At 61.9% G+C, this 26,146-nt stretch overlaps 2 protein-coding genes across 2 annotated transcripts; one reads left to right on the top strand and one right to left on the bottom strand.

The window, feature by feature from the left end:
• Window positions 1-15,078: 15,078 nt before the first annotated feature.
• RUFY4 (RUN and FYVE domain containing 4) lies at window positions 15,079-21,321 on the top strand (the record flags this gene model as incomplete). Its single annotated transcript, XM_082284597.1, is given in 12 exon segments — window positions 15,079-15,248; window positions 16,219-16,225; window positions 16,229-16,280; window positions 17,001-17,107; window positions 17,467-17,592; window positions 17,863-17,969; window positions 18,126-18,269; window positions 18,889-19,954; window positions 20,031-20,137; window positions 20,753-20,899; window positions 21,009-21,140; window positions 21,219-21,321. Coding segments are annotated over 12 exon segments (2,268 nt in total).
• Window positions 21,322-22,891: 1,570 nt separating this feature from the next.
• On the bottom strand, window positions 22,892-26,055 carry LOC309574867 (C-X-C chemokine receptor type 2-like; the record flags this gene model as incomplete). The annotated part of the gene is made up of 3 exons (XM_082284820.1): window positions 26,024-26,055; window positions 25,838-25,900; window positions 22,892-23,973 (listed from the first exon to the last, which is right to left on the bottom strand). The coding sequence occupies exon 3, from the start codon at window positions 23,966-23,968 to the stop codon at window positions 22,892-22,894; it is 1,077 nt and encodes a 358-aa protein (XP_082140946.1). The 5' UTR covers window positions 23,969-23,973; window positions 25,838-25,900; window positions 26,024-26,055.
• Between the last annotated feature and the right edge of the window lie 91 nt (window positions 26,056-26,146).

The raw sequence follows: 26,146 nt of genomic DNA, 5'->3' as shown, positions 1-26,146 counted from the left end.
GCCAGACCTTTCAGCTGTTTTGGGATCAGTGCCACCTCTTGGAGCACCCTTCCCAGGGCAGGTCTCAGGAGGGGTGGCCATGGGGGATGCAAACTGGTTTGGGAAGGGAGAAAATCAGTGGGAAATGAGGCAGATGTGGACCCTGCTTCCCACCACGGCAGGGCTCTGGGAAGAAGGATGCAGCCCCGGGAGCTGCCAAGGAGGGAGGCTGGTGGTCCCTGCTGCCTCATGTGACACCTCCCAGGCCTGTCCTGGCCAGTGCTCACCAGTGCAGCGAGCATGGCCAGTCTCAGCATCCTCTCTGCCCTGCCCACCCTCTCTGTGCAGCACCCCGAGGGTGCAGAGGAGGGCCCCAAGTCCTCCAAGCAGCCGAGCTGGCCCCCCACTGGAGCTGAGAGGCCGAATATTTGGGCAGTGACGTAAAGAAGGGGAAAAAGGAAAGAGGCAGGGAAAAAAAAAACAAAACCCCCTCCAGGACCTGCTGCACAAACACAACCTGGCACAGCACCGGGGCAGGGCTGAGCCCCCACAGCCCCTCATCCCTCCACCCCAGCTGGGCCCATGCCAGGGTCAAGGACATATTCCTGCACTATTCCTTCCCCGCCCCCCCCCCGCCCCGCCCACTCTGTTGTGGTGACCAGGGGTGTTGCTAATTACCTGTGCCAAAGCACGGGGGGGTGGCTTTGAACAGGAGCACTGGGGACAGGGACCTGACGGGCAGCTCCCGCGTGACCAGTACATTATCCCCTCGACAGCACGGGAGGAGGCAGAGCGGCTGGGGCAGGGAGCAGGGACCGGACGGCCACAAGTCCCATGGACAGAGCCTGCCACAGCTGGGACATGGGTGTCCCCTCCTTGCAGCCCCTCTTCCTGGCACAGCCACTGGGAACCTGCAATACACTGCCTGGCCATGCCCCCCAACACTGCCTGGGCCCCTGGCCATGGCACGGCTGCAGGGTGCTGATCACCAGGAGTCAAGCCTGCCCAGAAGTGTCCAACCACTCCTTGCCTCAGTTTTCCTTCCTAGTTCTGACTTGTTTTACAAGCAGGGGGTATCCCCAGCACCAGTTGAGGGGTGGCACATCCCCTTCACCACCACCACACACCCTGCCCTGGGTCCTACAGCGTTCCTCCGCCACCAAGGGCCCGTCAACACCACGGGCACTGGGACCGATTGCTCTGGCCGGGACATGCCTCGCTGCCTGGCCCTGGCCCTGCTCCAGTCCCGGTTTAATGATGGACAAACCCACCCCCCCGGAGTCCCATCGCAGGGGGCACTTGAAAAACAACCCAGGCCTGGCATGAGGCCAGCGGGGATAGATGGCAGTGAACTGGGAGCACATGCATGTGACCACCTGCTTGTGTGCACGCGTGCTCATGCACACAGATGGATGTTCTCGCACACACGTGCATTTCCCTGCAGCTCATGCACTCATGCATGCGTCTGTGAGCACACACGGTCATGCCCTCACACGTGCTCACATACACAGCACACACATACACACGTGGCCCAGCAGCCTGGCATGGCTCCAGTGCGCACTTTCAGCTCCCCAGGAAGAGACACTGGGGGACAACCCCCTAGGCCCCTTGGCCCCATGCTAAGTGATCTGCCTCAGTTTCCCCTCTTGGCACAGCCCAGCACCCCCACTCCCCCAGCACCAGTGGGCCCCTGTGTGGCAGGGGTGAGCAGGGCAGGCTGGAGCCTTGCCAGGCCCAGGGGCTGGCACAGGCGCCATTTCCCAGAACCAAGCACCAGCAATCGCCAGCTGATTCGGCAGCCAAACACTACAGTGCTCCCTGTCCCCCAGCCAAACCATCCATCACAGGGCCAGCTCTCACTACAGGAAACAGCATCATCCCCCATCTTTTCTCAGCCTCTCCAACCAGCATCATGGCATGATCCAGCCACAGTCAGAGTGAAGGCATCCCGGGGGACAGGGACACTCCCAGGATATCCCTTGATTTGGGACATGCCTGCATGGCCCCATTGCTCAGAGCATCTTTGGTCAGGAGAGCAATGTCACCACCAGATCCTGGCTGTGCCACTACTGGCACGTGCCAACACACAGGCTCACCCACGCCTGAATGCAGACACAGAAGTACTGCACCCCACACCACGTTCCCTGCCTCCTGCTGGCCCCAGGCAGGGCTCTGTGACTCAGTTTCCCCACTTTCCAAAGGAAGATACACCCCCGCAGCTTTGGGCAGGCAGTTTTGGTGCAGGGAAGGAGGGAGGGGGCAGGCTGTGTGTGTCACATACATACCAGTGTCCATCCATCCAACCATCCCTCTTGGAGAGAGGGAGGGAGGTTTGCTAAGCAAGGAAAAATCCCTGAGCAGAGGCGCAGGGCGCAAGAAGGGCCTTACATGGGCATGGGAACACTGTTGTTCTTCCCTGCTGATGTGTGTGCAGCTGCCCTGGCCACTCCACAGCCACTCACAGGCACTGGGCATCCCACCAGCATCACTGGCACCACAGGGCAGTGGGTTCCACCACTGTTCCCCTGCTGTCTTTCAGGCAGGATGGAAACTTGAGGGGTGCAGGTCACCGTCAGGGCACAGGTCCTGCCCTCCCTGATACAGCTCTGCCTGCTCACTGCCTTCTCATGGAGGTGGCACTCACCAGCACCCCAAAAGCTCCCAGGTATTCCCCACATACACTCCAGTGCCCCGCTCCCCATATCCCCATCACACCTATGGTACCCCCCAGCACCCCACACTGATTACCAGCAGTAAACTCTTTACACCCCACCCACAACCCCATCTCTCCCCCCTCCCCTATACCCAGTCCATTTGAAGTTTTTAAGTGGGGCTTTCCCCTGGCTGGGCCAGGATGCAGCAGGCTGGGAGCTGGCCACGCTGGGGGGCAGAACAAGGAGGTGGAGGAAGTCCCAGGGGGGTGAATATGAGGACCAAGGAGAAGACACTGCCAACAGCATGGTGGGGCAGACTCCAGGGCCAGAAGACACCAGAGCCAGGGGACACCAGGACCTTGGCAGCATATCCAGGGCAGGAAGAGGAAGCATTGCGGGGTGCAGCTGCCAGCACTTTGGGGGTGAGTCCTTCTTCCCTCTCCAAAGTATCCTGGAGGTGCAGGGGTTAAACATGAGGGACTTCAGGTATACAAGAGGCCATTTTTGCTCCATGCCAAGCCCCCTCCCCACACGCACCCTCCCCGGAGACCCCACAATAACAAGCCGGTGTGTGAGTCAGCTGGCCATTTGCCCAACCGGAGGAGCCCCTCCCTGGGCGCTGGCCCAAAGGAGCTCCGCAGAAGGCCCCTGGCCCTGGCCCCATGCACGCTCCCCCCCAGCAGCACACCCCTCGGCTAGCTGGCCCCACCGAGGGGGCTCCAGCTTCCAGCGAGCGTGGGAAGGGTGATGGAGGCTAATGAAATGCAGTCGGCCGCGAGAGCGAGCCACAGGCTGCCCCTGCGCACAGTCTATCCAGATGCTGGGACCCTGGTATGAACCCCCTCTTGGTGTACAACCCCCTATCAGACATTGGAGAATCCCCACCGGGTTCACAGCCAGACACACATGCTTCCTGACACTCCCTCCTGCCTGGAAACCACTGGCAGATGCTCCCTGCCACCGCCTGCCGTACCGCGGGCATCCCCTCACCGCACGCCCCTCTCAGCTCTCCCCGGCAAGGCCACCTTCTCTGGCCTCAGCCTTCCTGGCATCTTTGGCACAGGCTTCCCAGGGTGACACAGGGTCCTGGGGTGGCCCAGAGTTGACACAGGGTCCTGGGGCTGGCACAGATCCACTAAGCCTCCCAGCCACCTTTGCTTGGCCCGCTCAAGGCCCAGGATACCCCACAGCCCCCACTTCCCCCAAAAGCCCAGCCAGGACTCAGTGCCAGGGCTGCTGCCAGTGCCTGCCCTGCACCACCACCCATACCATGGCACCCTGCAAAGCCCAACGTGTGCCCGGCCCCCGGCACAGCACCCCCCCTTTCCTCTCCTCCCTGCCCAGCTGGGCACAGGCATGGGCACGGGAACAGGCATGTCCCAGCCTACGCTGTCTGCCTGGGGCATGCCAGCCTCTTCCCGCCCAGGATGCCAGCCCCAGAGACAGCTGGCACACACGCCTCCCCAGGGATTGAGAACACAAAGCCTCCCCTGCCCCGGCAGTGCAGTGGTGGGCACCGTGCCCACCTCCAGCTCCTCGGAGAACCTGGGTTGCTGTAGGGTCCCCCTCTGCCGGAGCAGCAGCTGGATAGGCAGACACCACCGGGCATCCTCAGCTCCACTGTCTCCTGCCAGCAAGATCCGCCCCCGGCTGGGTATCAGCAGAGGTGCTCAGCCTGTGTGCATGCAGCTGGCAGCGCTCGGCTGCGGCGCATGGCACCCACGTGCGGCAGCACTCACCCTGGCAAAGGGCACCCCGCTCCAGGTACTGGAGAACAGATGCCTGCTGGTCCTCTCTGAGAAGGGCTGCACCCCAAAACCCAGCCTCATACACAGACAGGCACGTGCTGTCAGGGACCAGGCAGCAGGATGGCACTGTCAGCCTCACCCAGCAGTGACACCAGTGCCACCATGACCAGCCCAGCGCCACCAGCCCATCTGGGTTCCCATCCAGTGGGGTCAGCTGGCATGGGCCATGGCACTCCCCCTCTGAATCTCCAGTGCCCCCAGGCAGGGTTGGGCACACCTCAGGGCACTGGCCTTACCTTGGCCTGGCACTTGGTGTGGCAGGAGAGCTTGCAGCCTGTGGGAGAGAGAGGGGAGAGAGGGTTAGTGGAGGCAGGAGGGGGAGCAGTGCTGGGGGCAGTCTGCAGGCACCCCACGTGAGGGCAGGAAGGGGGCACTGCAGGCACAGAGCACCTTGGCACTGGGCCCTGGCTGCCTGGACGTGCACACATGCGCAGGGACACCCACACCTTGCACCGCTGCGCACACATTCCAGGTGGAACCAGCAGGGCACAGCAGCAGGCGCACAAAATGTGGCTCTGGGGCACACACTGTGCCAACATGCCAGCGAGTGTGCACGTGTGCAAGTCCCAGTGCCCAGGGTGAACAGCATGAAGAGAGGCATGGACAGGTCTTACAGGGCCTCGCATGGACACTGGAATGGATGAGAGCACTACAGGGATGCTGCCAGTGCCCTCCTTCCCTCCTTCCAGTGCACTGCTGTTGCACACTTCCACCCGTGCCCCCATGGATGCCACGTGCACATGGGCAGTGCAGGCGTGTTTGCCACTGCTGGGGACACGCACTTACACAGGGCACCACTACGCTGCCTGGGCAGCCCTGCAAAGACACGTGTCCCATCCCCAGGGGACACAAGGGTCCCACGCAGCACGGCCCAGGCCACGGCCGCACCCCAGTCGCTGCTCCCATTGGGCCTGTTTCCTGCAGCACAGGAAGCCTCATTGTTCCCGTTTCCTCTGTCCGCCCCTTGCACGGGGCTCAGCGACACCACACACGTGCGAGGGCTCGCAGCCCCACCTGTGACCCACTGGGTGCCATGGGCAGCAAGCACAGCTCAGGGGATGAGCACCCACGTGTGTGCACAGACCCACACCCATGTGCACGCACATGGTGGCCACTGCACACCCACTGCACATGTATGAAGCTGACACACAGCCACCTACATGTGCGACACCAAAGTGCCTCCATGGGCCACCCTCGCCTCCCAGCCACCTTCTCACCCACAAAGGCACTGCACATACTCTCTCACAACCACAGTTCTCCCTCTAACACACAGGCACATACGTGTGCACAGATTGGCACAGGCACATGTTCCCACCTTCATATCCTCGTGCATGCGGGCATACACACATATCCCCGATGTCCTGACCTCCCTGGCATGTCCCCATGCACACACGTGCCCACGGCCCCAGCTTACCTCTGCAGGTGCTGCCCTGGCGCGTGATGGCCTGTCGGCAGATCCCGCATGCCTTCACCTTCTTGAAGCTCGTCATCTTGAAGGTGTGTGCCGGAGGGGCCTCCAGGTCCTGGGGCTGGGAGGAACACGGAGCTTCATCAGCGGGAACAAGGACACACCAGGACCCAGACACTCAGCCCTGACCTGCCCGTTTCCCCTGGGTGGTGGTTCATCCTCCATCTATGCCTCCCACATCCCTTCAGCTGCGGCTGTGCCACCTGCAGCCGAGGTACAGGGTACAGGCTACAAGATACAGGGTGTAGGGCAGGGGATAGGGGGGTATGGGGTAGGGGATAGAGGGCTATGGGGTAGGAGATAGGGGGTACGGGGAAGGATGGGGGGAAGGCACTGCCTCGACCCCTTTAAATAGTCTCTGCCGCCCCCTGGCGGTGCCTGCCCGTGTACTCTGTGTGTGTGTGTGCAGTGTGTGTGTGCAGATGTGTGTACGTGCATAAATGTGTGTGCACAGGTGTGCGCATGGATGCAGGTGAGCACATAGGGGTGTGTGCAGAGGTGTGTGTGCATGCACAGACGTGCGCACACTCATGCCTCCCTGCGTGTCGGTACATCTCCATGTGTCCCTGTGAACACGTGCCGTGCACAAGCATCCCTGTGAGCACGTGTGTGTGGGCACAACTGTGTACATCCGCACACACAGGGGGTGAGGATGCTTGAATGCACTTATGTGTGTGCAAACCCGTGTGCATGTGAGCACGTGTGAATGTGCATGGATAAACATGCATCCCATGCTGGGATGTATTTGTGTGTGTGAGTACACAGATACGCGCACAAAAACCTGTGTGCACACCCAGGTACGTGTGGGTGCTGCCCGAAGGGTGCCCATGCTCGGGGTGTCTCATGCTGTGTTTTGGGGTACACGCCAGGCAGCGTGTGCTGAGGTGTCTCTTGGAGGGGTGTAAAGGGGGCACAGAGCCCCCTGAGCATGAGCAGCTGTGCCCACCCTGTCTGGCACAGCCTACAGCAAGGGGAAGCTGATGCCACAAGTGTGACTGAGTGCTGGATGGATCCAAACATGTGCAAGCATGTGTATGTGTGTTCATATATGGGAGTTGAGGACAGAGAGGAGTCTTGGCACAGTTGCAGGCAGCCAGTGCCCCTCCCGAACCCCCAGTTGACTGTTTTCGGGGGGGCAACCCCTGGCAGCACGCCAGCCCTGCCCACCCACCCGCTGCCAGATGAAGATGTGAGCCCCTGTAAATCCACCTTTTCATGCCAAGACTAATGAGATTAAGCAGAGGCCCGGAGGCCCCCCCTTGCCTTGGCGCCCCACTCTCCTCCAGCCCACTGCACCAGAGCCAAAAGGGATGGTGCTGAAGCGTTAGGGTGCTGGGTACCTCTCCACAAAACTCTCTGCCTCAGTTTCCCCAGTGCACACACAGACGGGAGATGGGCCATGCGTGTGCACGGCACGCCAGCGTGTGTGCAAACACCCCCGGGACTGTGAGGGTACAGGCGTGCATGTCCCCGCCAGCCGCAGCAGCAGCAGAGGCACGGCCACACTGTTCCCATATGCAGGTCCATGTGCCATCGTGCACACACTCACACAGGTTTGTTCATGTGCGTGCAAGCACCTGCCCCCACAGGGCCACTCGTGGGTGGTCCCTTGGCAGCCCCCAGAGCTGGTGCCACCCTCCCGGGTGGGTGTGTACGCATGCACACACATATACTCACACATGTGTGTGTGCTCAGGCGTGTCATCACCCACCCAGCAGCCGTGGGAAAAGTTCCCCCAGGACAGGGGCTCCCACGCTGCAGTTGCTGGGTGACAGCGAGACCTAATGATGCCATGAGCTCCTTTGCATATGCAAAGCAGCATCAGTGCTGCAGAGTGCCCCGGGAAGAGGCCTTGCCCCCCACTCCCAGGGACCCCTTGGGATGCCCAGGGATGCCGACGCATCTCCCATGCACGCATCCCCCACCCTGTCCCGGCCTCCATGGCTTCATTAACAGCAATTATCCTCACTAGTGAAAGAGCTGGTCCTTTGATTTCCTCCCCCCCAGAGTCCCTTCTGCTTGTCTCGTTGCCAACACCATCACCGTGCCAGAGGGGGACCAACCCAGCACCCAGCTTTATGCCCCCCAGCCCCCTGCTGCTGAAGGGCACTATGCCCACCCAGTGCCACTCTGCCAGCCAGGGAACCAGCCCATCCCACAAAACAACCCAGTCCCAGCTCCATACTGGCAGGATCCCGGTTAGCCTCCCTGCCCTGTGGGCTGGAGGGCTTCTTGGGTATGTCACCTGGACACCCACCCATGGGTACCCACCTCCAGGGACCAGCACCCACACGGTGCAGGAGCAGGGGTGCAAAGGCATAAAGGCATCCCTAGCCATGGGCCCCCCAACATGCAGACCCAAGGAGGCTGGAAGGGGACCCAGGTGTCCTGGGCTGGAAGAGGCACCAGACAGAGATGCCAAATTAATCAAGAGCTGGGAGACCTGGGTTCATTGCCCAGCACTGCAGAGAGTGCGGGGGGGGGGGGGGGGGAACCTGTGACACCCAGTTCCCCTGAGGCTGCAAAGCCAGGGTGGCTGGAGGGCACCGGGACACCGCGGTGCAGTCTTGCAGGCTCAGGTCCACCCAGAGTTTTGCAACCCGCTGGGCCCCGGGACGCAGCTTGGTGACTGGGGAGGATGCAGAGTCCCAAACCCCCACAGCTCACTGGATCCCCCCAGTTTCCCGAGTTTCCTTCAGTGGAGTAGCAGAGCCTCTGCCCCAGGGAATGGTAGAGCCCCCGGCCAGTGACGCAGGCTGGGCGTCGTGGGGGATCAGCCTCCCACCCTCCCCAACCCCACAACCCTTCCCACAGCCCAGTGTCCCTGCCCCGCATCCCAGCCCGGTCCCCTCTTCGTGCACCCCCCAGCCCGCTGCCCACCGTCACTTCTCTCTCGGGCTGGGTCCCGCTCCGCTCCCCACAGTCCCCGGGGCGCCTCCCGGCCCCGCTCGCGGTCCTGTCCCCCCAAGCCCCACCCTGATGTCCGGCCGTCTCTGCCGGTCTCCGCTCTGTCCGGGTTCCCCCAGAGCCGGTTCTGGTAGCGGTCCAGCCCCGCCCGTTCCCCCTGCTCCCAGTCAGCCCGTCCCGGTGCAAACGCCCCCGCTCCGTCCCGCTCCGCTCGCATCCAGTCCCATCCACCGCCCGCTCCCGGGACCAGCCCCGCACCGCGACCCCGGCGCCGGGACCCCGCCGCGCTGCTGTCCTGCTCCCCCCGGTGCCCCCCGGTGCGGGCCGTACCCAGAGCAGGCAGGAGAGGCACAGCCCGGTCATGCTGCCCGCGGCGCGGCCCCGGCCGGCCGAGCCCCCCGGCCCCTCGCTCCGCCCGCCCGCCCCGCCCCGGCCCCTCGCCGTCCCTCCGACCGGGGGGAGAAAGGGAGCGGCAAACCGGGCCCCCGACCCCGCAGCGCCCCAATCGAGTTGGCCCGGAGGCGTCTGGGACACCCCCCACCAACGCCAGCAGAGGGGCTGCGGGACTGTGGGGCCCGGAGTGGGGCTGTGCGTGTCCCAGGCCCCCTCCTCCCCACTCACACACATTTGGGATCCATTTCCTCTGCTGACCGGGGGACACCCGCCACCCACGTCACCCTCATCCCTCCTCCGGCCTCCAGCGGGTCCTGCAGCGGGATGCACCCCCCCCATCCCCAGCCGAGTCCCCTGGGTGGTCCCGGGATGGGAGACGGGGAGGGATCAGCGGACATCCATGCGCGGAGCTGGGGGGCCTCAGCGAGGGGGGACAACCTCCAGGCGGGATGGAGAGTGGCTTGGCAGCCTGCGGCCTTGACGGGGATGGATTTGGCAGGGGGGTGCTCCAGCCCCTCCTGGGGGCCTTGGCCGGGTGGCACACGGTTCCCCCTCTCTCCACCAGTGCTGACTCCAGCTCCAGCCTGGAAACTTGTGCTCAGCTGGCCGTGACCATGAGGGTGTGAGTCAGGGTGCGGGACGTGCCAGGGGGAAGGACACACCGACAGGACGAGGCACGGCTGGCATGGAAACATGGGCATGGAGAGGACGTGGGCACTGTAATGCCCCCCTCCCCATGCCTCAGATTCCCATCTGTACTCTGCATAAAACCACCAGCCCAGAAAGGAAGGGCAGGGTGGGACGGGGGGGGGGGGGGGGGGGGCTGCCCTCCCCGGAGACCAGGGTTGCGTCTGACTCCCCCCAAAATGCAGCATCCCCTCCCCAAAATATCCCTGTCCCATTGCCCTCCACCTCATCACTATGCTGTGCCCACCCAGCCCAGAGTAGTGGTACCCCTGTGGGGATGTGCCAGCTGGGACACGGGACAAGGGGACAGCACTTCCCACCCCTCCATGCCAACGAGATCCAGGGACAGAGGGAGACTGGGGGGACTGATCCTGCTCACAGCACCAAACAAGCAAAGTGCCATTCCTGTCCACCCCCCCCCCCATCTTTACAGCCCTCATTAATCAACCTCGTTACTGCCCACAAATGAAAGCCCCAGTGGAGAGAGGTATCCACACCCCCCCATAAATCACCTGCTCCCATTCACTGCCGTGACAATCCCAGGCTCCTCAGAAGGGCAGGGACAAGGGTCATGCGACAGGGACATGGTGGCTGCAGGGACACAGCCCATCAGCATCATTTAAGGCTCGTTTTCTCAGCAGGGGGACACATACGTGGTCACTTAGCACAGGGACCCCCGCCATGGGTACTACTGGTCTGGGCATGTCCTCCCAGTGCAGGGCCAGCCTTGGCAGGACTCCGTGTCCTGGGGTCACCACATCCCCAAGGCCCCCACACACACTTCCAGCAGAGCTGTCCCCACGCTGCTCTTGGGTGCACAGGGCACACGCACACATCACACACATCCCCCCTGTGTACATTCCAGGACGCACCCATGTACACCACACACACAGCCCATGTCACACATGGGAGGTGGGTCCCCATGTGTGTGGGTGCCTGTCAGCACGGGAAGGACTGGGAGACCCCCCTCTTACAGCTCACACCAACGTCAAAGCCCTACTGCTACTGCCCCCAGCACACAGGCATGTGTTAGGGGACACGCGTCCCATAGCAGCTCCCCAGAGATCTCCTGTGGACCCACATCCATGTGAGCTGCTGTTCACTCTCACCTCAGCCCCATCTGCATGCCCATGAACACACATGTACAAGTACCCATGTGTATTACAGCCCTCCACGAGTCCCTGTTCTCACACCCACATCAGAAACACACGGACAGTGGTGGACATGGGACTGCACAATCACCAACCCACATCTCACCAGTGCCACCCACCCACCCACAGCCCTGACCACCCCCCAGTACTCCCGTCAGCTCACAATCCTGTGTCCCCGGTACACGCTGAGGTCCCCAAGCAGTCAGAGGCCTCTCCTTCCTCCAGGCTGTGTCCCTGTCCTGGCATATACTGAACTGTCACCAGCCTGCAGTGACTTGCTCAGGCACTGCCCGGCAGTGGCTTTGGCACTGGCTTTTCTGGCATGGTGCAGCTGGAGTGTCCCATGCCATCGTGCCAGGCACGGGGCAGCTTCCCAAAGGCTGAGGAACCAAGTGAGGGTGGTGCAGTGTGAGTCCAGCACCCTTCAACAGCTTCCCCCACTCCCTGCCTCAGTTTCTGCAGCATGGGTAGCGGAGAAGAGTAAGTCCCCACATCAGGTGCTGCATGGGCACAGAGATGCCCTGTGGGGCAATCCTTTGGCACATAGATCCCAAACATGCCAGGTGTTGACAAACACAGAGGTGCCCTACACAGGGTGACCCCGCAGGGGTCCCTTATGTTGGGCAGTTTCCTGGGCACAGGGAGCACACACTGAGTACCTCATGGGCATGGTGCTCCCCAGTGCCAGGTGCTTACAGGTACAGGGATGCCCCACACTGGCCACTTTACGGGCACAGGGATTTCTCGTGGGGGGTGTCTTATGGGCACTGGGGTCCCCTCACGCAGGGCACAGCACTCGCATTGTGGGTTCTATAAGGACACAGAGACACCCCCTGCCTCTACGGTCTCTCTGTAAGGACACAGGGATCTCAGCAGATCCCTTAGAATGAAAGGCTCTACAGCAGATCCTCTCCAGTCAGGCACTGCAGGGGTCCTCGGGTGTGGGAAGAGAGGGTCACAGTGAGACGCTGTCGGGGGGCAAACAGAGGGACAAAGGACATGCCCTGCACCCTGGCATGCATATGAAGGGTTTAACCCCCAGATGCCCGGAGCAGGCAGGGCCAGCGGCAGCCCATATCCCCACTCGCCGCACCCCCGGAGCCCCCCCCAGCTCCGTGTCCCCCGCAGCCCCTAACCCTAACGCCGTGCCCGGCGATGCCCGCTTACCTCCCGGCGGCGGCGGGCGCGGAGGGGCAGGAGACAGGACACCAAGGACTTCCCCCAGCCAACCAAGGTGGCAAAGCACCAGCTCAGCCGGGTCATGGTGCCCCTGCCCGGGGCTCACCCGGCGGGGGGAGGGTGCAGGGGCCGACCCCTGCCCAGGGCACGTTCGGAGGGGCGGCCGCACTCAGCCGTGTCCCTCCGCCGGAGCCGGCCGCAACAAGCTCCGGTGACCGGGCAGTGCCCCCGAAGTGCCCGGCCGTGGGCACGGGGCCGTGCGACAATGATGAACTGGGGGGCTGCGGTCCCACCGGGCCCCGTCCCCCCCGCCGGTCCCCCAGCGTCGCCTGCGCGCTGGCAGCCAGGCAGGGAGCACCGTGCCCGCCCCTGTCCTGCAGTGCTTGGGTGGGAGCCAGCTCCGACACGCTCCCCCTCCTCCCCCTCCTCCTTCTCCTCCTCCTCCTCCTTCTCCTCCTCCCGCACACGGGGCTCGGGGCTTGGCACCTCCGGCGCTCAGCCGCCTGCCCTCCGGGCACGGCATCCCCTGGGGTGGATGCCAGACCTTAACAGGGTCCCCCGCTCGAGCGCCCTCAGTTTTGGGGGCGAAGGAGGTCGCACACCGTGGGTGCGATCGCAGCTCAATCCGCGACCCTCGCCCCAACCCTGCCTCAGTTTCCTTACAGTACGCCCTGCCCACCCCTAGCCCTAAATGGCAGTGCGTACACACGGCCGGGGGGGACTTCCCTCCCCCTCTGCCAGTCCTCCTTGTACCCCACCGAGCCTCTGCTCTTCTCAGGAGCCTGAGGACACAATCAGGGACTCCTCACCCAGCCCCCTTCCAGTGGGGTCCCCTCCCCAAAGCCTGGCTGATGCACCGTGCTGTGGGCACAGAATTACCGTGCGGAACCTCTCACTGCAGGACAGCTCCAAACGGCCCCGGGTACCTACATCTCGCCACGGGGCTTGCACAGGGCAGGGGAACAGAGTAACAGGGTGCACCCCCCTGGGCACCACACATCCCCCACGCACCCATCGGGGCAGTGCCAAGAGGAGCAGGCAGCAGCACACCCGGATGCTGCCATGATGCCGGGCAAGGACCCATCCCCACGGGGCAGCTGCTGGTGCCAAGCGTGGGCAGCGGCCATGCCAGGCATGGGCACTAATTGCATTTGCCTTGGGAAGGCTCCTAACAGCAGCAGCATCAGGGTGGGGTGCGGGGAGTTTGGGTGGTCCCCCACCCTTCGCGGCTGTCCCCCACAGCCCTATCTGGCACCCTTGGGGGAGCAGAGGGCTGGCGGGCAGAGGGGGCCAGTGAGCCTCAGGGAGGTGACATCACCGCTGGCTCCATGGTCCCCCACCCCCATTTAATTAGCAGATGGCCCCCGGCTCCCCCCCCCGCCCCCCCCCCCCGGCGGGCAGCGCCAGGCCTGTGCGGGGCCATTAGCTTTATTGGCTGTGCTGAACCAGGGCCAGGCCTCGTTAATTGAATTGCACCCACGCCAAGGATGGGTGAGAACCTTCTGTGCCCCCCCAGCCCCCGGCACCTCCGCCCTGGCCCTTGGCTGGGGCAGGGACAGGGGACCCTGCTGCCAGGCCGCCGCAGTGGCACGGCGGGCAGGGGCATGTCCCCCCTGCAGGTGTTGGGGTCTCGCCCGCGCAGTGCCTGGCACGGGGCACAGGGGTGGGTGCAATGAAGGGCACGCACGGTGCCCTCTCAGCCTCACACCCACAGCAGGCACACGTGTACAGCTTGCACCCACACACGCAGCCGTGCTCGCACAGCCTGCACACACGTGCAATCAGGCACGCCTGCACACGCATGCACACACACACCAACACACGACCCCAGCCCAGCGGGCTGATGCTCCACCACCACCCAACACCCTGCCCACACCCCTGTCCGATATGGGGTGCTGTGCCCCATGCCCACAGTGCCACACACTGCAGGGTGGTGCAGAGCAATGGGATGCTGAGGAGGCTGGGGTCACCCCGAGTACTGCCACTGGCTCCTCTATGCTCCCCAGCTGCACCCCAAAGGCCAACACCCACCCGGGAGCCAGGAGGGTGCTGGGAGGCCCAGGCTCCCACTCAGCATCACTTCCTACTTTCACTTTGGTGCCGAGCGAGGCCTGGCCAGGGGGACACGGGTGCACCCCAGGACACCCAGGTGGTTCAGGTAGGGGCAGCGTGTGCTACAAGAAGGGGCATTGGCAGAGGATAGGACATGGGCATTGCTGTGGCCATCCATCAAGGTGGTGGTGGGGAGCAGGATGGCAGTGGGTCCCCCTGCCTGTACTGGTGGGATGGGCTGGCATCAGCTCTGACATCCCCCCACAGGAGTTTTTCAGTCCCCAGTCCAGAAGGAGCCCACAGGACAGGGCTGACAAAGTACAGGGGTCCAGGCACAGTGGGTGAGGGGCACTGCTGGGCTGGGGGCTCCCTAACAAGAGGGAGCCTTGTCCAGAATGCTCTGGAAAGAGTTTACACACTGGCTCTGGGTATAGCCCCCCTGTGGAGGCCAGATGCCTGGGGAGGGTTGTGGTCCTTGCTGGGGGGGCTGCAGCTCCTTCAGGGGTCTCAGTGCCCAGGGGCTGTTTTGCATGGAGGTGGCCTCTGTGCTGGGGGCTGCTGCTGGCTGCTTCTAGCTGAGTATAGGTCCTGGACCCCCTCCACAAAAACTGCAGGCAGGTTCTTCAAAGAGTTCTGAATTTCCATTCCTGTGGGAGAGCATCAGGGTGCCTGACACTGTCCTTCCTCTGCCCCTGCAAAAGCTGCATAGGGGGACCAGCCTTGCTGACCCTTTCCCCAGAACTGGCACACCCCAAAACAGGGAGCCAGGTGCTGGGGGCTAAGCTGCAGTGCCTGATGTGATGTGGGCTGGGCAGGCTGTGGCTTCTGCAGCCCCACCAACCTCCCACACTTCCTCCTGCCCAAGGTACAAAAGGAGAAGCAGGCAGGCACAGCGTGGGCACGGGGACATGCCAGCATACCCCCAGCACTCAGCAACCGCCTCGGGGCACCCCACAGCTCCTGGATACAGGTAAGGGGCTTCTCTTCCCAGGGGAAACTGAGGTACAAGTAGGATGGGCAGACACAAAGATAGCTCATCCAAGGTCTCTCAAGGGCACTGGAATGGGAACACAGGCAGCCCGGGACCTGCGTCCTTCTCTCCCACTCTGCCGTGGTAGAGGGCACAGAGCACTCACACACTTGGGCACATTTGGGCGCACTTGTGCACCCACTCCTGTGAGTGCACACACACCCTGCCAGGCACACCCCCACACACACACGTGTGCTCCCCCACACCAGCCAGACACCACCCGCAGTGACAAGTCACAGACCTGCCACCTCCGTGGGCTATTTCCCTCACCCTGTCCCCAACCTGCCACCCACCCCAAAATCACTCCGCTGCAGTGTGGCCCCCCCCCTCATGCCCACAACTCGCCCAAACCCTGTGCCAGCCGCGCAGGCGTCATGCTGTGCCAGAGGGTTCTGCCTAGGGAGCTCAGCTTAGGGGGCTGCATGTCAGGGGTGGTGTGCCCCCTTGCTCAACCACCCAGGAGTCCCTGCATTGTTCGTGATGTGAGTGAGGGAAGCGAGAGCAGAAGCAAAAGCAGCACTTCCTCTGCGCCAAACCCACATCCTGAATCCTGGCGAACAGGGACAGGGATAAGGACAGGGACACACTAGGGATAGGGTGGGGTCAGCCTCAGGAACTCCCCAAGGAATGGGAGCAAAGGCTGAGGACATTTAGGGGCAGGGCACATGGACAACTAAGGGGGTGCAGGATGGGACACCTTTGTCCACCCCGTGTGCTCTGGCCCATGTAGTGGGGGGACATGGGCAGGGTAAGGGGCTGCCTAAACCTACCCCCTCTCACCTTAACAGCAGGCAGCTCTGGGGTAGAGCTGGGGGAGGGGGGGGGGAGACCCTCTCTCTGGGACAGAGAGTTTTTGGGTGCCAGGGGAGTGTCTGCCTAGAACCTCTCATCACTGCCCCTGCCTCTGCAGATCCCTGTGAACAGCCATGGCAGGGGAAGGGGAGCTCAACCGTGTTATCAAGGACCTGCAGAGTAAGTGTGCCAACCAGTCCCCTGCCAGCGTGTTCCCTGCATGGCACATCTCTCCTTGCACCCAAGTCATGGGCAGTGGGGGGTGTCACTGCCAGCACCGCTCCAGAGAATCCCCGTGCCAACCCTGCCACTGCTGCCTGCTCCCATCCTCACTCCCAGACCCTGGGAACTACCAGTGCCCAGGAGGTGGCTGTGCTCCTTGTTCCCCCTGCTCTCCTCCTTCATCCCAGGGCAAGTTCCTCTTTCTCTTTGAAGAAAAGGAGGCTCAGGGGGAATCTTATCACTCTCTACAACTACCTGAAATGCAGTTATAGCCAGGAGGGGGTCAGTCTCTTCTCCCCAGTTACAAGGGTTAGGACAAGAGGAAATGGCCTCAAATTGTTCCAGGAGAGGTTTAGATTGAATATTAGGAAAAATTTCTTCATGGAAATATTTATCAAGCATTGGAACAGGCTACCCAGGGAAGTAGTAGAGTCACCCACCCATGGAGGTATTTAAAAGATGTGTAGATGTGGCATTTGGCTACACAGTTTAATGGTGGAGTTGGAAGTGCTGGGTTAATGACTGGACTCGATCTTGGAGGTCTTTTCCGACTTAGATTCTATGATTCTATGATTTTGCCCACCATCAGAAATCCCCGAGGCCAGGAGTTGTGAGGCAGTGGGGAGAGGGGTAGGATGGGAGAAGGTGCCATGCCAGCCCAGCCCTGCCCTCCCACAGAGACCGTGGCCAAGCTGAACCGCAGCTACCAGGAGCAGAAGCTGCCGGTGACGGACGGGAGCCGGGAGCTGCACAGCCTCTGTGCCCAGCTAGAGTTCCTCCTCCAGGTACTGCTGCTCTTTGGTCCCTGCTGCTCCCTGCCTCAATTTCCCCTTAGGCACAGCTGAGAGAAGAGGGGACCCTGTGTTAACCATTCTGGGAGTGGAATAACCCCACCCAGCGTTGTCTAGCCCTGGGCATCCCCAGCCACCCGGACCAGGCTCTCGCTTGCCCACATGTGTAATTACATGTGCTGCAAAAGGGAAATTGAGGCATGGAAGCAGTGAAGAGAGGACAGCCAGGGACACCCAGAACAACCCTGCTGGGGGAGCTGGCTGGATTCCAGCCCCACAGGGGACAGGCTGGGTGGGGGGGGGGGTGCAGGGAACACTCCAAAAAAGAAAATCCAAGCTTGTACCTCTGCCAGTTTGACCTCAAGGAGAAGAGGAGCTTCTTTGGGCAGCGCAAGGACTATTGGGACTTCTTGTGCCAGGGCCTAGCACGGTGCCGGCAGGAGCATGAAGGCATTCACTTTGTCACCTCCCTGGACAAGGTGGGCATGGGCTGGTGGGATACCCAGGGACTTGTGCACACACAGGGGCTTTTGCTTGCTTGTGGGTGCACATGCGCTTGTGCACAGGCACACACTCACTTGGGCACCAAGGATTTGCCCACTGGTGCTATAAATGGTTTTCTCCCCTCTGGGATCCCCACTGCACCCCAGCCCTAGCCCTGGGGACCCTCTTTCCCCCTGCATGGGCTGGGGGGGAGGTGCGTGGGGGGGGGGGAGTGACAGGGATTGACAGCCCCCTCTCCCCTGCAGCTGAAGACCCCTGTGGGCAGGGGCCGAGCCTTTCTGCGGTACTGCCTGGTGCACCGGCAGCTGGCAGAGTCCCTGCAGCTCTGCCTCCTCGACCCTGAGAGCCTCTGGTGAGAAAGCAGGGGCACAGTGAGGGGATGCTCATGGTGGTGGGGGATGTGGCCAGGGTGGGCAGCGCACTGTAGCACCCAGTCAGCAGAGGTGCTTCAGGCATGTGTGCCTGTTCAGGGCATGGAGGGATGCATGAGCTTGTTTTGTGGTTGCAGCGAGTGGTACTACGCCCGCAGCCCCTTCCTGAGCCCCAAATGGCGGGCAGAGATCCTGGGCAGCCTCTATGAGCTGGACTGTGTCACCTTCCACCTGGCCCTGCACAGGGATGACCTGGACACCGCCTGGCCCATGTTCTCTGAGTGAGCCTGGGGACACTGGGGGCACCAGGGGCATTGGCAGCACTGGGGATGTCAGGGGCATCAGAGGCACCTGGGGCTTAGCATTGCAGAGAAGCATGTGGGCATTGCCCCACTGCCCTAAACCCCACACGGCACCCCAGATGTGCCAGCTCTCCATCTGTAGCCCCAGGAGGGCACAGTCACTGGCACACTGTGCCTGTGCCTGCAAACATGCCACATGCACATGTACACACACACAGAGCCATCCTCTGCCAAGTATATCCCTGCTACAACACCATGACACTGTGACATCTGACACACAGGGACACCTGCTTGCACACCGTTCCCCCGGCCACACTTGTGGGGGGCACTCGTGGATGCAGCTGTTCCAGCACACTCACCTGTTCTGCTGCTCACATGCTCGTGTGCACACACTGTCACAAGCACACAGACTTGGGTTGATGGGTGCCACCTGTTCTGTGGGTGCTCAGGCTGGTGTCACAAACATCCCTGATCCTCTGCCCTGCTGCCCCCTAAATCCCTAAAGGCTGGCTGTGCCCAGGGAGTCCAAATGGAGGGTGATGATGCCCTATTCACCTTGGGGGTGCCCTGGTAGTCCTGAGCCCTGTGTCCCCTCTAGGACACTGGTACGGCCCAGCCCGGTGATCAGGAGCAGCCCAGCAAAGACAGCCCTGCAGACAGACAGTACCGGCACTGTGGCACATGGACGGTCCGATGGCATTGCCCATCCCACTGTGGCACCCCATGGGGCACCAGCCCACCCATGCCCACCCACTCTGGCTGCCCTGCAGGTGGGGAGTGTGGAGATGGAAGATATAGAGGGGGATGTGGAGGATGTGGAGGTGAAGAAGGACATGGAAGAGGAGGCTGAAGAGGAGGTGGAGAAGGATGACAGTGAGGATATAGAGGAGGTGAAGGTGGAGGATGTGGAAGTGGACGTGGAGAAGGACATGGAGGAGGATTTGGAAGAGAAGGATGAAGAGTTGGAGGAGGATGAGAAGGAGATGAAGGATGCGGATGCAGAGGAACTGGAGGATGCCCATGGCACTGGCAAAGCACCGCAGCCTGATGGTGCTGGAGAGCCTGGCATGTCCCCACTGCCCACTGGCACAAGGTGCATGCTGGGCTCCCGGTCACTGGTGCCCCGGCAGCCGGGTGGGACAGAGGCACTGGTGTCCCAGCTGAGGGCCGAGCTGGGTCAGCGTGAGGCAGCTGCACAGGCGCTGGCAGCACGGCTGGCACGGGCTGAACTGCGGCACCAGCAGCGGGAGGAGAGCAGTGCCCGGCGGGCCCAGCTGTGGGCACGTGAGGCTGAGGCACTGCGGGAAACCAACACCTTCCTGGAGCGGGCTCTGGAGGCAGCGGTGGCAGCAGGGGACCGAGGGGCACTGGCACAGGCAGAGGAGGAGGCACGGGGCTGGCAAGAGGTGGCAGAGGAGCGGGGTACCCAGCTGGCCAGGGTGCTGGCAGAGGTGGCGGCACTGACCTCGCGCCTGCAGGAATGCCAGGCAGCACTGGTGGCAGCAGGACGGACGAACATGCTGGAGGATGTTCGTGCTTCAGATGAGGTGGCTGCCGTGGAGAAGGTGCTGCAACAGGCACTGGAGCTCGCCCGTGGTCCCCAGGAGTCCCCACCAGACCCCAAGGCAGAGGGGGGGCCCAGCACAGTCACCAGCATGGCCATGGTATGGGCAAGTCCAAGGGGATCCCATGGTGGGCTGGGGGTTTGGGGTCCAGGACTGACCCCCCACTCTCCCCCAGCTCTTGGCCAGCCTGGCTGCCACAGCACGGGAGGAGACCTGGCAGAGCCGGCAGCAGCTCCAGGCCCAGCGACAGGAGATGGCACGGCTGCAAGAGGAGCTCAGCAGGTTGGGCGGGGACCCCTACTTCCACCACTCATCACCCCACAGTGGGACCGCCTATGTCCACCTGCCACATGGTTTTCCCTGGGACCCCCAATGATGTCCTGCTTGGACACAGCCGAACAGCCGCTGGGGATTGGCAGGGGGAGAGAGGGAAGGATTTGAGGGGGGAGGACTGGAGGGAGAGGTCAATTTGGGACTGATAGGTAGGTGGAGGGGTAGGTGGGCAGAGGGATGGAGTGATTTGGCATTAGTAGATAGAGGGAGGGAAGGAGGGATCACTTTAGGATGAATGGATGGAGATGGGACGGTGGATGGAGAGACAGAGGGATGAATCTGGGGTGATTAGATGCGTGGATGGGTGGGCAGAAGACCAGAGGTACGGGCGTGGAGAAGGATGGATGAACAGTGGGGAAACGGATGGGTGGCAGATGGCAAGGTGGCTGTGAGGACGGGGAGAGAGCTTGAGGATGGATGGGCAACAGCAGAGAAAAGAAGGGAGGGAGGGAGGGAGGGTGCGAGGGAGGATCCAGCGGCGGGAGGTTTATCCGCATGCATGGAGGGATGGAGAGACGACCATGTGGGAGACAGGGGGACCATGCCGCCACTGCCCCGCGCCAGGGCCCGGCAGGACGGTGAGCGCTGGGCATCGGCGCTGCAGCGGGCGCAGCGGGAGGCCCTGGAGCGGGAGGCCACGCGCGGCGCCGAGCAGGCACGGCAGCAGGAGCTCATCCGCGACATGAAGGAGCGGCTGCTGGAGCTGCTGCGGTGAGAGCCCCGGGGACTCCACGCAAGGGCAAGGGGACCCAAACACCTTTGCCCAGAGGAGGGCACCAGAGCCCAGGCAAATCCAGGGCTGACCCCTCCCCTCCCGCAGGGAGAAGGATGCCCTGTGGCAGAAGACAGAGGGCATTGACACTCCGGTGGCCAGGCCGGTGCCCCGCGACCCAGGGTTGTGTGCCCGATGCCACAAGGATTTCCGCCTGCTCTCCCGGCGGTACAACTGCAGGTGGGCTATGGGGGAAGGGGGGGTGGCACTGGCACAGCGCAGGGATGGCTCAGCTCTCACCTCCTGCTTCCTCAGCAGGCTGTGCCAGCAAAAGGTGTGCCACACGTGCTCCATGGACATGGGCAAGCACGGCCGCTGCTGCCTGATTTGCTACCAGCAAAGGCACCCGCAGGCTACATGAGCGGGGACAGCAGCACTGGCACCATGTCTGGGACACCTCCTGCCCTGGCTGCCTCCTCTTGGACTTACTGGGGACCCAGGTGTCCCGGGCCTGCATGCAGGTCCTGCTGCCCAACATTTTGGGTTTGAGATGTGTCTTTCTTGCGGCTGGTCCACAAAGAGGAAAACTACTAATTTCTGCTATCCCTGTGGCTTCCGTGTCATCTATCGGTCACTGTCAGATTGACACCCAGATTGGGTGTAGGGTGGGGGAATGCTGGTGTGGGGGTGTTCAAGTCCTCCTGGGGGGAAACCATCCCCAAAAAAGGGTGTTCCAGCTGCAGCCAGGAGGAGCCATTGCCTGCACCATTCCACGGGGGGGAGGGTAGACAGCTCTTGGCCAACAGCCCTGGCTTCCTACCATGCTGCAAGGAACCACTTGGGCAAGAGGTTTCTCAGATGCAAAGGGGATGGGCTGTCCTTGCTCAGCACCCCTACTGACCCTGCTCTGCCCCGAGTCCCCAGGCTTCCCACCTGGGTGCTAGGCGACTCCCATACTCACCCACGAGCCAGCATGTGGGTGACACCCACTGATGCCCCCATGGTTATGGACCCCTAGGAATCTGGATCAAGGTCAGTGGAGGAACAGTATGGGACCGCAGTGGAGAGATGCTTAGGAGTGCCAGAGCAGGCATCCTGAGGCCTGGCACACAGAGTGACAGGAGAGTCTCCAGCAGGGTCACAGTCCTTTCTTCAGCTCCTCAACCCCAGTCGAGTGTCAGCCCCAGTTGCCCAAGCCAGGGCGGAAACATCCCGGTTGTGTAAGGGACAGGTTCCCAGCCCTTTGCACAACAATGTCATGACACCATGGTTGGGGGGAGCAGGGGTCCCTGGGGTGCTGGCACCCTTCAGACAGGGGTCACAGGGCTGACTCGGTGTGAGGGGCTGCTCAGGGATCTTTCAGTGATTTGCTCTGCGGGGGCTGAGATTGGGGTTGGGAAGGGAATGACTTTGTTCCCAGGTGGGATAGACTCCACATGGAGACCTCTGTACCAGGGAAGTGCCAGGACCAGTCTGGGGAGCTGTAGGAAGCAAAACCTGGGCTTGGGTCCCATTTGGGGATGCACAGGATGTCGAACCCTGTCCTGGAAGCAGGGTTACCCACACTCTGACAGGCTCAGCTGGCACCACCGTTTTGGCACTGTCCTCAGAGATGTGCCCTGGCCCTGTCCTGCCATCTCCTTTCCCATGGCAAAGAGGAGCCAGACATGGGTGACCAACCCACCAACTCCTTTATTGCTGGACGGTCACTGGGTAAAAACACCATTCCCACAGCAGGCTCACAGAATCCCCAGGGTCACAGGCTTTGTCCCAAAGAGAGGGGAGGGTGCACACTTGACATCACTCCCCTGGCAATGGGGTCCGACCACCTTGCCACCAAGCCCCCTTCCAGTTGGGGTCCAGCATCCAGTGGTGGCCCTGCCCATCCCCGTGGCATCACCACCCACATTCCAGGGGGTTGGATGAGGATGCTGAGGTGTATGGGGTGCTGGGACCTGCTGGGAGCCACAAGGGCTGGGTCCCAGAAGGGCTCAGAGGGTGGTGGATGTATTGCCGGAGGTGGAGGCATAGGAGGTGCGGCCGTAGCGGGCAACAGCATCCTTGCTGATCAGCCCACGCTGTGCCAGGATCTTGAGGAAGCTGTTGCGAAACTTTTGACCAATGAAGGCGTAGATGATGGGGTTGATGCAGCTGTGGGCAAAGCCCAGGACCTGCGTGACAGAGAGGGCTGTGTCGATGCGGTTCCTCCTCTCACAGGTCTCGGCAATGGCCCGCGTCCTCATGAGGGTGTCGCTCACCAGCGTGATGTTATAGGGCAGCCAGCAGATGAGGAAGACCAGCACCACAGCGAAGATGACCTTCATGGCCCGCTGCTTCTGAGCATTCTTGGTCTGCAGGAGGGTGTGGATGGTGACGCCGTAGCAGAAGAGCATCACCAGGAGGGGCAAGGCAAAGCCGAAGGTCTGCGGCAGGATCCGCAGCACCACCCGCCACTTGGCCGTGTCCTCGCCACTGATGCGCTCGTAGCACACGGTGCCATTGTTGGGTGAGCGGAAAGCCTCACGGAAGAGCAGCACAGGCAGGGAGAGCAGCACGGAGAAGACCCAGATGCCCAAGCAGACAAACTTCACCCAGTGCCTCTTCTCAGTGGCAGCCCGTGTGGCGTAGACGATGGCCAGGTAGCGGTCCACGCTAATGCAGGCCAGCAGAAGGATGCCGCTGTAGAAGTTGGCTTCCTGCAGCACAGAGATGGCTTTGCACATCACAGTGCCAAAGACCCACTCGTGGGCTCGGTAGGCAGCCCAGAGCGGCAGGCTGAAAGCGAAGAGCAGGTCTGCCACAGCAAGGTTGAGCAGGTAGACATCGGTGACGGAGCGGCTGATGTGGCTGGAGGTCACCACCAGCACCACCAGCCCATTCCCCACCACACTGAGGATGAAGACGATGCAGTAGATCACCACCACCAGGTACTTGTTGAGGACAGAGTTTTCAGGCCGGCATGGAGAGGATGAGATAGCAGTGTCAGGCATGGCTGTGCTGTAGTCATAGGTGTAGTTGTAAAGGGAGAAGATGTTGGAGAAATCCCCACTGAAGGATAAGGGCTCCATTTTGCCTGTGGAGCACAAAATGGCATGATGTGGAGTGCCAGAGTGTTGTGGACCAGGGGTGACAGCATCTCTGAGTCCTCTGGCATTTCCATTGCCCTCCAGGTCCCCTCCCAGCCCGTGGGCAGCTGTCCTTCATCACTCCACTGCATCCACACTGTGCCAGGTGATGGTCAGTGCTGCAGGTAGACACTGTTCCTCATATGCCCCCTTGTAAAACACCCCCTGAATGCCTCAATCTCCTCCATTTCACCCCAGTCCTGTCCCTTTCCTGACGCCTGTGGAAGAAGGGGTTCCCCCATAGACTGATCACCTCTTCTCAGGTCAAGGGGCTTCCCCATCAATGTAGCATCACATCCCTCCAGGAGACACCTGGCTCCTCCAGAAACCCTAGGCTCCCCTGCTTACTGTGGGTCCTTCAAAAGCCTCTCAGCTCTTTGGGCATCTCAGAGCCCTTCAGGCACCTCCAAAGGTCTTCAAGTACCACTGTATCTCTCCAGCTTCTCCACCCCCTCAAGCATTGCTGCTGGAGCTGCTCCTCCTGCCACCTGAGTCAGCCACAAGGATGCAGTCACGGTGCCTGGGGCAGGCAGCACTCAAGAAGGTCTGAAGCTCTTTCTGTACCCTTCTTCCCCCTCCTGGTCTTGCTCCTGCAGGAGTGGTTTCAAGCCCCGGACGGAAAGACATGTCACACTTTGCAGGCAGCTTTGGAAATATTACATCTCTGGTTTTCCTGTTGCTCAGCTGGGCACTGCTGTGTCCCCCCGTGCTCGGCCTCAATGGGGAAATCACAGGTGGCAGTCGCTTTTCCTGTCTCCTCACACAGAGGAGATGGTGAGATTGCTCTGTTTCTGCCTCCCCAGACTACTGGCTTTCAGCCTTCTCCCAGAATGGATCTGGACTCTTGTTTCACTCTAGTTTCACCCCTCTGCCCCACTTCTGAGCCCCCAGCCCCTCCAGGGCTTGGAGATGCCAGGGCTTGGGACTGCTTGGGGTGCTGAGTCCCCCCAGTGCTGTGGGGTCCCCAGCCCCAAACTGGCCCTGTTTGAACACAAACCGTCCCTGGGACCAACTTTCCCCTTTTGCCTGATGTGAATTCCCTGCCGCAGCTGGGCTGGTGCCACTGCCCAGAAGAATCCCTCCTGGCTCTGCTGTACCCTCTCTTGCAGTGATCCGGGGATGGTAATCCTGGGATGGTGATCCCAGGGTGGTGATGCTGGGATGCTGAGGCATCAGCATCCCAGAGGACTGCAGCCAGGGATGCTGCCAGTGCTCATGGGGGAATGTCCTCCCAAGTGGGGCTGCCATGCGCATGGGGCAGAGACTGGTGCCAGTGCTTCCCCTCCATCTATTTCTGGCTGCTTCTTTCTGCCTCCCCACTCCAAAATTCTGGTAGTTCCTCCAGAAACGGGTATTCCCCGGGTATAGCACACACAGATACCCCACAGCTGGCCCAGATGGGGGAACAAGCAACACTCCATTTCCCCTCCTGACCCTGGCGGGGCTGGGGGACAATGGGGTGGCCCTGGGGCTCCCAGTGGGGAGGAAAGAGGGACATGCCATGGGGAAGCATCCTCCCAGCTCATCACTGTGCAAGGAAAGGGGAGCAGGCACTTTTTCCCCGCAGCACCCAAGGCTGATGTCCCTGGGGACTACAGACAGTTTGCAACCCAGATGAACCCTCAGCACAGCCCTGGGTGCTCCAACCCACCACCTCCCTCTACCTTCGCACCAAGCAGCCTCTTGGGCAGCTGGAGCAGCCCACCCGAGTCCCCAGCCTGCTCCGCATGTGAAGGGGCTCAGATGGGTGCTGTGGGGCTGCCAAAGCCCAAGGAAAGCCACAATCTCCAGTGGAGCAACTCATGGACTCACTGCTTGCTGCTCTTGCCGTCCCCTGAAATCTGGGGTCTTCTCCCGATCCCAAGCTGTTTCTCACTGGGAAGCACACAAGCACAGGTTTAAATCCAGATGTCACTCCCAAAGGGCTCCAGTACGAAGTGTGGTGGGATGCAGGGCAGCACCAGACCCAGGGGTCTCAGCAGCTGGAGGATCCCTCACCTGCGCCTGCTGCCGTGCCGCCTTCCAGTACCCCTTTCCTCCGCCGCCCAATTTATACTGCCCGGGCAGGAAACGTTGCAAAATCTTCTCCAGCATGAAGCGGAAGTGGCAGCCAAAGGGACC

The sequence above is a fragment of the Coloeus monedula genome (assembly GCF_965178545.1).
Source record: "Coloeus monedula genome assembly, chromosome: 7".
NCBI classification, from domain to species: domain Eukaryota; kingdom Metazoa; phylum Chordata; class Aves; order Passeriformes; family Corvidae; genus Coloeus; species Coloeus monedula.
This window is presented reverse-complemented; position numbering and strand designations above follow the sequence as displayed.